This window comes from Athene noctua, chromosome 1 (assembly GCF_965140245.1).
Source record: "Athene noctua chromosome 1, bAthNoc1.hap1.1, whole genome shotgun sequence".
Classification (NCBI taxonomy): domain Eukaryota; kingdom Metazoa; phylum Chordata; class Aves; order Strigiformes; family Strigidae; genus Athene; species Athene noctua.
In genome coordinates, this window is record NC_134037.1 from 82,817,210 (window position 1) to 82,829,446 (window position 12,237).

Sequence of the window (12,237 nt, forward strand, 5' to 3'; positions counted from 1 at the left end):
CTTGATTTTCCAGTTGAATTACCATGGGACAATAAACAAAAGCAATTTTTAAAGCAACTGAAGATGACATTCTCTCCATACACTTTTCAAAGCACTGACTTCAGTCTTATACCTCTTATTTTGAGCTTAGAATAAAAATTTAAAAATGAGAATCACAGTGAATGACTGGTCACTGCTTCTAATAAACAAGTTAGTAACAAAAGCACTTCTATGTCTCTACCAGAATAAGTTACACCTAGATAGAAGACTTTACTTTCCCATATCTAGCTCAAATTTGGTACCATACTGCTCAAATTGTGAAAGCAGAGGAGTAGAAGCTTTCTTCTACCACTTTGAAGCATTATTTATGAAGTTCTGTTAAAAAGTTCATACAGTTATTAGCCCAACACAAAAGGATGCTGCACTCAGTGAGAAGAGCCTAGTGAAGAAGACAGCTAGATCTGATCAAAGATAAATGCTTTTGCATTAAACAAACAAGTGCAGACTAAATGTTTGAAATTTAGTATTAGACTTATTTAAGTATTAGGGAACAGACTCTTCTGAAATGAGGTAAAGTGAGATTCTGTTAAAAATAAAGGTCAATGAAGTATGCCTACAGCTCTTTCTTTTTTAAATTACTCATTTGAAGGTTCAATCCAAAAAAGTCACTCCGTCCATGAAGGCGTTGAAAAAGTATTTTTGTTTTAAAAGTTATTTAGAAATATCTTGTGTCAACTTTTTTCATTATTCATAGCTTCCTCTACTGTGTACACTAATTGGATTAATTCTCCCTCCATAAATTCCCAGAAATGTAAACCTACATATATGCTTTCTGGCACCTTAGATTCTGAAGAATCTCAAAAAAAATTTGAAAATTATTAAAAGCAACTATAGGAAAGAAAGCAAAGGACTAGTACAGAGGGAGAAACAAACCGATTCTTATTTGCACCAACATGGCTTTCCAAGCCTGCATGGAGTTTTAAAGAAAAAGGAATGTACAGCAACTAAAACTTAACCCCACAAACTCCCTTAAGACATCTTTTTTGCCATATTCAAACTGTGGGAGAAGAAATGCTACTGTTGTAACAATTTCAGTGGACACAGCTTTTCATTAAAAAGGCATAAATGGCATGTCAAACATTCTTCAGTTGCATGAAATGTTGTTAGACCTCACAGTAACAAATTCGCTCTTTTTATTGTGGTGTGTCATCGATATAGAAGACAGAGAATGTCTCACTTGCTCCTTGATTTTAGCAAAATTATTAAGAAAAGCCTAGGTTTTCAAATCAGACCCAAACCTCCTAAAGGTCCACCCAGGTCTCCAGCATACTACAATCATCCTATGCTTATCGAAAAGCATTGTAAAGATTCTGAGAATTAGAGTTTACAAATTCAAGACAAGACTGAACAAACCTTGATCCACGTTTTATATAGGAAGCACATGTTATCAGTCACATTTAGCAACAATCTGAAAATGCACTGTATCTTCATGGTAAGAGCTGTCTCTCCATTAATTTAGGCAAAATACCGCAGGCTCATCTTGAAATTTGTAAAGATTATACCAACGTGAACAAAATCTCATATAAAAACTGCTCTGTACACGCTTAAAGGAAAAATGGTAAGTTTTATAAAGCATAAATATAATGTGTAGAATTACTTTGCAAGTCCGTCTAGCAGGTTATTTGCATGTAACATCAAACTGCTGATCCAGAGATACACTCGATGAGCATTCATGTTGAATTTTAAGCTGCACATCACAGATTTCTGATATCTGGTGCATGTGTCATTTATTGCCAATTGAATCACATGCCAAGTGATTTTTACTTGTCTTCAGTTAGTCTAGTAGCTTTCTGCTGTACTGACTGACTTTGCCATTTCCAGAAACAGAGAAAAGGCACCCCAAAGTTTTCATCTCCTCCATCCATTGGAGGAGGATGCAGCAGGAACAACATAAACAGCTTTTTGGATGCAGCCTTCTTGCACTGAGAGAGGAGCTGTTGCTTATGTCCTTTCCTGCTATCAAGGCCTCAATTACCAAAACATAAAAGCAGCTGCTAAGTTTTCAGAAAAAACTCAGTCACTCAAGTACATGCTTGCAGTTAATCAAATATTTAGGTGCTCTATGGGCAAAAGAGATTTTCAGAGAGAATGTGAGTATTGCTGTAGTAAGTTTATCCAATGACTTTCCAGGACTTTTAAAAAATGAAAAATTGTGATATTCATATTGATACAATTTAGCAATATACTGCCAAAATAATGAGAAAATAGAAATACAGAAAATAACTGTTCAAAATACATAAGAAGTTTGAGTATTGCATAGGAAGGTCAGAGACTGGACTGTAAGGATGCCTCTTCCAGCCTTTAAGTTTCTTACAGGAGTGTTAAACATTTGGTTACCATATCTCCGTACTTAGTGAGCTGCACACAGCAGACATTTCCTTGCAGGCCAAGCATATGCTCAATGCATATGCATATTTCAGTAACTCAAAATACTCATCGGTTTTTACAAGTTCAAGCTATTTTAGGATTTTGCAGCTAGCACGTTGTTCTGGGTTTGTGTGGCGGGGTTTTTCGTAGCATGGGAGAGGTCTACAGCAATGACTTCCTGTGAGAAACTTCTTGAAAGCTCCTCCCCTGGCTTCAAGTTGGACCCACCTCTGGCCAAGGCTGAGACAATTAGTGATGGTATCCATACTTCTGGGATAATGTATTTAAGAAAGTGAACCTGAGAGGCGGTTGGGACTTGTGAGGAGGAGTTATGAGAAGGACACCTACGAGGTCAGTGGAAGGAAGGAGGAGGAGGAAGTGGGGGAGGTGCATCAGAGCACAGAGCCCCCCCTGTATCCTGTGGCAAGATGCCAGGGCTGCTCCCCCCTGCCACTAATGGAGGTCACCAAGGAGCAGAGGTCACCTGCAGCCTGCTGAGGACCCCACCCTTGGAACAGCCAGCTGTGCTCAAAGACCAGGACTCTGAGGGAAGAAAGTGACCCTGCTGTCATAGGTTAGCACTGGGAAGACTGCAACACACGGGGGTGACCCACACTGGAGCAGCACGGGAATGGTTGCAGCCCGTGGGAGGACCTCACAGTGGAGAAAGTTCATGGAGGACTATTGCCCGTGAGAGAGTAGCCACGTGGAACAGGGGGAAGAATGCAGAAGAGTGCTTTTCCCCTCTGTGGAGGAAAAAGCAGCAAACTGACTGTACCCCCCACCCCCTGCGCTGCTGGGGGAAGGAGGTAGGGACACCAGAAACAAAACTGAGCCCAGGAAGAAGGGAGGGGAGGGAGGAGCTGTTTTTAAGAGGTGATAACACTTCTCACTGTCCCATTCTGTCTGTTAGGTTTTTTTGTTGTTGTGTTTTGAATTAAAGTGATGTTCCTTTTTTCTTCCTGTAATGAGTCTGTCTTTTGCCCATGACTGCAATGGATGAGTCATCCCTCTCTATCCTTATCTTGATTCGTGAGTGTTTTGATTATTTTTCTCCTTCCCAGTGTTGATGGGGAAGGAGTGAGTGAATGGCTGGGTGGTGCTCAGTTGCCCTCTGGGTTCAAACCCTGACACACAGTGCAGTAGAGAAGTTTCTATCCTTAACCCTCGTCCTAAAAACCACGCTACTTAAAATGTCCAAGATATATTTCTACCCTAAAAAACTAAACTAATGACAGAGTGGAAGCCTTGAGAAGTTGTAGAGTTCTGCTCATCCCAGATCTTTTTTGTTTTAATACAAGCACACCGATCTTAACTGGAAAAAAACTTTGTACAATACTGTAATGCAAAGAAGGAAAAAAAATACCCTACTAAAGCCAGCCCTAACCACCAGGTCAAAGAAAAAACGGCTAAAGTGCAAGTTGTCTCAGCCCTTCCTCTTCCCTAAATCCCGTTCACTTAAACATCTGAAAATAAGAAATTACAACAAATATGCCTTCTCAACCTTAATTATCTTATAGGGCTAAAGTAGGGGTATAAACTTAAACTCACTAAATTTAGATGCCAGGCAGTATAGTATTTTTAATGTTAAGAAATAGATTATTCTTCAGTCAGCTAAGTTTTAATTTATTTCTTAAGGTGTATGTAATAACATTAAACTTGTGAATTCCTGGTGTTCTACTTTTCATGATTAAATTTTAACATCATCCTAAAACATGCCTTAAATTGCCAGCATTTAAACATTATTGTATTTTAATCAATAGCTTTAGATGAGGATGTAATTTTCAAATAAGATAGCATTTTTGAAATCAACTTCCATTACAAAAAAATTTCACTGCTTAATGAACAAATACTCATGTTCTCTCATATTTAGCATGTAATTCCTACCTTGTCCTAATTCTTTCATTGAAATAAACCTTTTGGATCTTGCCAATAATGCATCTGAAGTTTTGAAGTGCTAAGGCTTGGACAATGGGCCCAAGCCAGAGTTGATCTATAGACAAATCCTGTATATTTCAAAACTGGTAACCATTATGCCAACATGTATTATACTAAGTTATAATAAGCCACCTATCCTGATGTAAAAGGTGGAAGTGTTGAAGCCTGCGCAACAGGCCCTGAACTGAAACTGTTAACCCAGAATGTAATCCTTAATGAAATATGTATGGAGAATGTAGCTACCTTGAATGTATCTTTCCCTTCCTTCGTATGTGAACAGAACAACAGAGTCATGGAGGCAGGTGTCTGTCCCCAAGACCTGATGTGAGACCTTGCACATAATCCCATCAGATAAGCAGAGAAGCTGCTTTAGCTTCTTCCTTGAGCCCTGGCCAGGCTCTGGGGGGAACCTAATGTGAGATTGAAAGCAGGTATTTTCGCTTAAAACAAAGGTACCAGCTATTCTGGTTTGCTGATTTTGAGTAGATAAGGCTGGATCTGCTCACAGCAACTTCGGAAGCCCCACCCATGGGTGGACGTACCACGTAGGATTTCCCACTTGTGGGGAAAGGTTCTCCAAATCCTTGCTGTAACGGGGGCTCCCCAGCCACTGTGGATCTGGATGATGGTAAAGTGTGCAAGTGATGATGTATCTTTTCTTAAGCACTATTATGTCTCTGGTGGTAATGATTTGATGCACTACCCTGTATCTTCCTATTTAAGTGCACTATTCTGCCTTTTCTTCCTTTATGTTATCTGTATTATTCTGTAATATTATTAAGTTGTTTCTAGTAAAATACGCCTGCTCTTTTCATTCTGGTGTCTGAGTTTAATTGGTAACCCTAATCAACAAAACAAGTTTTAACTCTGGTTTTAACCCTCTTTGCACAAAATCTAGAAGATGATGACTCTGTGACAGTAAAGGCACAGATGAAATGTGCTTGCTTTCAAGACTGTAGAGGTAAATAATATACATACCTAAGTTTTCTCCACCCCAAACATCCATCATCATGTCATACTTCCCTAGTTCTTCAAAATAGGATTTGTCCATCACAAATAACCCACCAGCTATCATGGGTGTCCTAAACAGACAAGAAAAATTAAATTAAATACTTACAGAACCATGAACTGAGAAGTAACTATTATTTGCACCTCAAGGTTAATCCCTCCTTGAAAAAATTTGCAATGCTTTCAAATACAAATAATTTTGCATCTATTGCTTCAAATGTTGTCTGCACATGTTTCTACCACATATATAGTACTATGATCACCTTCTGAGGTGGTTTCCAGATTTCCATTTGGCTCACAAGTTCCTTATGTAAAGGGCGTGGAGTTATGTCAGCAGTAAAACATTAAAACTGATGCTGTAATTTTTAGTCCTCAAAACATACCAACTTTAAACAAAGTGACATCTCCTTTTTGTTAAGGGTAAATAATCTACTAGTGTGCTTTAAAGTATTATTTTAAGTACAATTTGTTTCTAAAAGTCTCAAAATGCTACATAAATATGAATGACATTTCAATATTAATGAAAGCTATAGTGAAGATCCCCTTTCAGACTCAGAGAAGATGATTTCTAACTTTGTTTAGTTGCAAACTACATTCTATTAGAGGGAGAAGTGGTGGTATAGACATACTTTATGGGAGCAACTGGATTTCCTTGTCGTGCTCTTCTTTGCTCTGGTGTCATGTAATCCCACTTGAACACCAGGTTCCAATCAAAGCCTTCAAGAAGAAAATATTAGAGTAGGATGTTAAAAAGACTGTGGTCATCAATCAACTTGTAGTAATATAATGTTCACTGAAAACACAGGGAACTGTAATTTAAATTAAGAATTTAAACTTGTACAAACTTCTGGGTAGAAAACATACAAGTAAGAGTCCAGATGAAAGGTAAAGAAGTTGACAGGACAATAAAAAAAAAGTAATCTCAAACACAAAATAACTTTAATTTCTCTTGTGCCATCTATTACACAAAGTAAGAAACTCAGTCAATAAGTGACAAAGCAAAAGTATTATATATGAATCTGATGTCTCACATCGAATAGAACACCATATAAAGTTCTTCCAGCCATTACAAATGCTCCCAGTCATCTTTACTGTACAATCTTATCAATCAGATATTTATGTTTACTCAGGGTTCATGCAGTACTCTTGGCGCTCCTCTATCAGCACGAGCTGTCTATCGTGAAGGTCACAACAGGATAAGTAGCTCCTACTCAGCTTATTAACATTCATTTAACTTCCTGCTTTCCCACCGCACGCTTCTAAGTGCATTGGTTTTTTTAAACCCAAGGTGCTAGAGCACCAAAATCTTACTTTCCTTATGTAGGTACATGTATGTGTGTACACACAGCAACAGTTGGTCTGGTGCTTCTGTGACTTAAGTACAGAAGAACATAAAGCTCACTAGAATAGACAAGACCAATAGGTCACCAACAGCAGCTTTCTACTTGACAACCATTTGAACTACCTCCTTTAGGCAATGATACACAGGTGGTATAAGACAAACTTCCTATAGGAAACATTGTTGTAACAGTTGAGCTGGGTTATGCTCATAAATATAAACATCTACTAAAATCTACACAAGGTCCATAGCCCTCTTCCAGTACACCTAGCAAATCAACCTTACACAGACTGCCTGCTGCCAAACACATTTAGATTCTATGAGGTCATGTAACGAATGATTTCCAGATTTCTGGTGCACAGATGTCAACAGTTTTCTTTCTCCAGCATAAAGATAAAGCAATTACTTTGTAGGGAAGTGGGGAAAAAGCTAAGGTAAACAGACAACAATTACAGTCCTACAAACTGACTGTCTGTATCTGTAAACATGCATAGTAATGATTGATGTGGAGACTTGAGAACTAAACAGTTTTCATTTAAACTCGTAAGATACTTATCATGCACACACACCAAATACAGAAATTATCCTGAACAGTCTTCACAGCATGCATGCCAACTGTTTCTCTCCATATTTGAGTATTTCATGAAGTGTTGCACTGTAAAAATGAAAGACCATTTAACTACTCCAAAACTCCAAGTAGCAAACACTAAAATGGCTACAATCTATAGTACTGCAAAACCTCTAGCATGAAAAGTAAAATGAGCTGCAATATTTCCATGCAGTTAAAAAGTCACGTTTCATCATACATACCCAGCAAAATTACTTGCATCTGGGAGAACTTGAAAAAATCTACTGCTTTCCGGCAGAAGCAGTAGAGATAGAGTTACGTATACTCCAGTGAACACAAGGGGTCTCTTTTGGAACACAGCACTCTTACAAACTCCAAACAAGTGTATAAATTGTCTACCCATAAAAACTGGTTTTCTGTCTCCATTTTCACTGACTCTGGGAAAAATCTGCACTGAATGAGATAATATCAGTAACTCTGTAAAAGGAGTATTTTTAAACACAAGCGCATATCCAAGATGAAATTCTATCCAGTGTAAACTGCATCATAGGCATTCTCTAAATTATTACATCTCAGTTAACTACAGTTTATTCCAGTAATTAAAGTGTTTCTCAGGGCAGCATAAACACTTTTACAAATCCCCCCTCAAAAAAACCCCCTTGTAACATGAAGTGCATGGCTTTAGTATTGGCCAGACTTTGGAATTATTTCAGCCCTGTCCACTTTGAAAAGTCTGTAGCATTTGAAAGGTTGCTTGTCTTGGGTGATTATGTCCTTTCAAAAGAGACCAGGCACAAATGCTGTCCCAGCTGTCTCAAGTCTCCATGCTTCAGTCACAGAGATACTGTATCTAGAGTTGAAAGCATAGTTTGGTTTCCATGTTTAGAGTTGACCCCATGGTGAAAGTGTCCCATGATGCCAAATGCTGTAGTGTCTCTAACATGGTAATCTGTCCTCTGGGAACTGAAAAGAAATATATTATTCATGTTTTCATCAGACTCCCAAATAGCTTTAAACACTGGTATGTGCAAAATTTCTATTGTTAACATTAAAAAAAAAAAAAAAAAAACACCAAAGACAGCTTCTCACTCCTCAGTCCAGAAGCACTTAAAAAGTGGAAAAAAAATAAATCTATTTCTACTGTGTACAAGAGGAGAAAATTGAGCACTAGAAAGTGAATAAAAAAAAAGCAACTAAGAAACTTAGTTCCAAAGATGAAGAATGAGAAGCAGTAACAAGTGAAATGATCTCTCAATCTTCATCCACTTCACTTGGGAACAATTAAAGAGCATGAACCCCGCAGAAACCAATCTAAGGTTTCAATGAAAGAATTCCTCCTCCTATTGCAGACAACAATAAAAGCCACATAATGGTATAGAGATTTCCATACTTGAGGTATAATGAATAGATTGGGTAAAAGCCTTAAGGATTTAATAAAGCTGGTGCACAGATAATAGCACAGAAGTATACATTAGCATACTGTGAATATATGCACTGTAGGTGTTCCTTCAAAATGTTAATTAAAAGGATATAGAACCTCTCACCTCCAGATCACTGATGAACATGAGGCATATGCACCATTATGAAAATATTGCTTTTATTTTAGTATACTGGAACAATGCTTGGTGGCCAGTTAGAGACTAGTTACTGAAAGAACAGGCTTGAAATAGGTTTTTTTCCTTCCTCACTCAAGAAAGTCCATTCAAAAAAAGTTGAAACACTGTGGGAACAGCACTGCAAAATTTCTATATCATGGGTCATCCTATATCTAAACAGTTCTGTTTCCAGGGTTGTAGCAATAATTATTTAAAAAAAAAAAAAGAGCAAGGGGGCAGGCAATGAGCAGCTATTTTAAGTGCTAGATTCTTGCTAATAGTGAAAAAAGATTTAAAAACTTGTAATAAGGATTTTAGTGTGTGACTGCTTTCCCCCTCTTTGGAAAGGAGAAGAGAGTATTTAATTTATTTATTTATTTTTGAGGCGCTTCACAAGTCTTTTCACTATTTGCTGTCATCAGTTTACACTAGCTAGACATAGTGAAACTGTAATACTTCTAAACTTAATCTAACAGGAAATTTTGTAACAGTACAGATATAAACACTACAAATTTTCATGCCTACATGTTACTCTCTTCACAATTGGAGATCATGGCTAACAAAACATTTATTTTTTAAAACACATTCCAAAGTTTTCTGCTTATTCAGAAGAGTTTAATTTTTTAAGCAAAACGGCATCTTGTAAAAAAACTCATAGGCACTGCATTGCTGATGGGCTTCTAAGCTAGTGAGCAATTAAAGCCTGTCTTATCTAAAAAGAGAATGATAAGCTCTGGTCTTAAGCTGCTTCTGACACATTTACACAGGCCTACAAACATTGGAGTGAGTCTTGCACATTGGTAAAAGGCAGCACAAACTTGTAAGAATTAGTATAATTAAGATGAACTGTTTTAAAGCAGAGGACAATAAGGCCAATTAAAATCCAAGCCTAAAAGCAAGTGACCTACAGAACTTAAAGCTGGATATATGAAAGGGAAGAACAGTATGTTAACTGCCCATTCCGCAACTGCAGTGATTATGAGCTTTGATTCTTGATGCCTTATTTTTAAAATCTGTATTCCAGTACAGGTACATACCGCCTTTTAAATCAGCTGACGCCCCCACGTACTGGAAGTTGTCCATATTAATTACATCAATAATAGGAGACACAACTCTGGTCTTGTCCTAAAATAAATATTAGAAAGTAATATTGAAATAATGAAATCAATATAGAGAGACTCAGGTAGGATGAGATGTTGAACAGTTCAGCGGGATTTCATTAGCACCTCTCCCCCAGTTCTCCCCCTACTTCAACTTACAGCTCCGAATAGCAAGTGCTATAAATAGCATTGCTCAGCACTGCTTCAGAAAGCAGAAACCACACTATATAGCTGGGAATCCTCTTTCTATTCTAGGCTACTTATATTCAAGTAATCCCCCTCTTCTGACTTGCTCTTGAAGAAGGCAGCAAACGTGTAGTTCCAAAGGTAGTTGAGCAAACAGTAGTTCCTTTCTTACTTTTAAAACCAGCTCAAAGAAAAGCATCCAGGCAATTCATACTTTCCACAGCAAATGTCTAGCCACGCATTGTACTACGGTCTTATTACTTCAACCTTTAAGGAACACTTAGGCCTTTCTGCAATCGGAAGAGTCCTAGGTAACCCATTTCACACTAGAAGAATTACACTTCCCAAACAGATACTTAGATAGGAAAGAGATGCTAAAACCACTTCAAACTAACGAATGCTATTAATCTCCAGCAGCCAAGATTCCAAGATACCACATTCCTCTGTCCAACCATGGTCTCATACTACTCTGAGCAACATTAATTACCTCAGCTAATGTTTTTGTCAAAATCTTTCCAATACCTCCACATGCATCATCCAGTAGGATCACAAGACATCAGTACTCTAAAAAAAAAAAAAAACCAACCCCAAACTCATCTAATATTAGAAATGCAATATCTGCAATATCATGGTTAAGCCAGTTTGTCTCCATGACTGACTTACTGGGGAGGGGGGGGAAATTACATTTACACACTGAAGCATAACTTCTATGGTAGTCTGATGGAACATTTTGCTTGAGTTCAAAATAAAAGTTTGAGCTCCACAATTTAACATCATTCAGAGAGCACAGATAACTTCAGAACAGTGTATCACCGAATCTGTGAATATAAAAAAATGTTTTGACCAAACAGGAGATATTTTGGTAACTCTGTTACAGAGAAACGGTTCTCATGGTTAAAAAACACATACCAACGTAAGCATCTCCATTTTAAGAATTTATTTCATAAGTACGCCTTTGAACAACAATACGTATATTCTAAACACTGGTTCAGCAATGCATTCCCCTTGCTAATCAGTATTATTACACAGAACAGGTTGGAACCAAAGCAGTACAAGAACAGCTTGAGTTCATAATGAGACTTAACAGCAACTCTCTTAGACAAACGCTTTGCTTTGTCCAATAAGGACATTAAACACTCATTTTCATTTATTGAATTTTAACTATTCAATCTGTGCTGATTTTAATAAGACCTAATTACATAGTTGGCATTTACTAGGTCATTCTGCTTGATTGAGCAAAAGGTCACTAACTTCTGTATCAGCCAAAAAGAGTGAACCCAAGAGAATCCAAGCTGAAGACTAAGCTAAAAGCTGAGGACTCAATATTGATTTCGACATTCCTTTTAAGTATCACTGCAGCTATACCACCTGGGCCAAATATCTACTTTTATGAGGGATGTAATACAACATCTAATCAGATCTGCTACTAGTAATTAGCTTGATCTAAAAACTGTTTTTGTGGCCTCCTACTCTACTAAAGCACTTCAGATGCATCCATGACCTTATTTTAGACATTCTATATACAGTAACAGAATTAGGAAACTCCTTTAAATAAAGACTGATGAGAGAAGATATTGAGCCTATCAAGTTATTCACAATACACCCATCAGCATCAAATACAAAAGTAAAACTGCCTTTCCTTTCTTTCTTTCCTTAGCTGAAACTGAGACAGCTTATACATCTATGCTCATCTCTAAAAACCTTTTCTGACAAAGATTTGCTTTCTCTTGAATGGCTCTACTTTGTACAACTGAACCTGGCAGTAAAAGTTGCCCAAGCTATCAGGTGTCACATCAGGTAGAGCTTCAGTTAGGCTTCAACTTACCTCTACCATGCTGAGTAAGCAAGTAACACTCTGCCTCTATGCTTTCAGGATTTCATCAGGCTTTTACTGCTGGTCTGATTAGTCTTATCAATATCAGTGTGACACCACACTAACAGCACTTGCTGCAATTAACATATTATTTAAAACAACTTACAGTTTTTTCTTCAACAGACAAATACCCAGGTTGTGAGCATTCAGTTCAATGTACAACCCCCATGTTGCTGGCTTGGAAACATGCTGTTCCTTCCAGGATTTGAAATTACAGATTTGCT

At 37.6% G+C, this 12,237-nt stretch overlaps 1 protein-coding gene across 1 annotated transcript in view; it reads right to left on the reverse strand.

The window, feature by feature from the left end:
* The window catches only part of GALNT2 (polypeptide N-acetylgalactosaminyltransferase 2), a 102,680-nt gene that overhangs the window by 15,402 nt on the left and 75,041 nt on the right, over positions 1-12,237 (reverse strand). The window contains exons 8-10 of the mRNA XM_074896722.1: positions 9,892-9,979; positions 5,982-6,069; positions 5,323-5,426 (exon numbers count right to left, since the gene is read on the reverse strand). Of these exons, the coding sequence (XP_074752823.1) occupies positions 5,323-5,426; positions 5,982-6,069; positions 9,892-9,979 (280 nt within the window). The remainder of the gene's footprint in view (positions 1-5,322; positions 5,427-5,981; positions 6,070-9,891; positions 9,980-12,237) is intronic.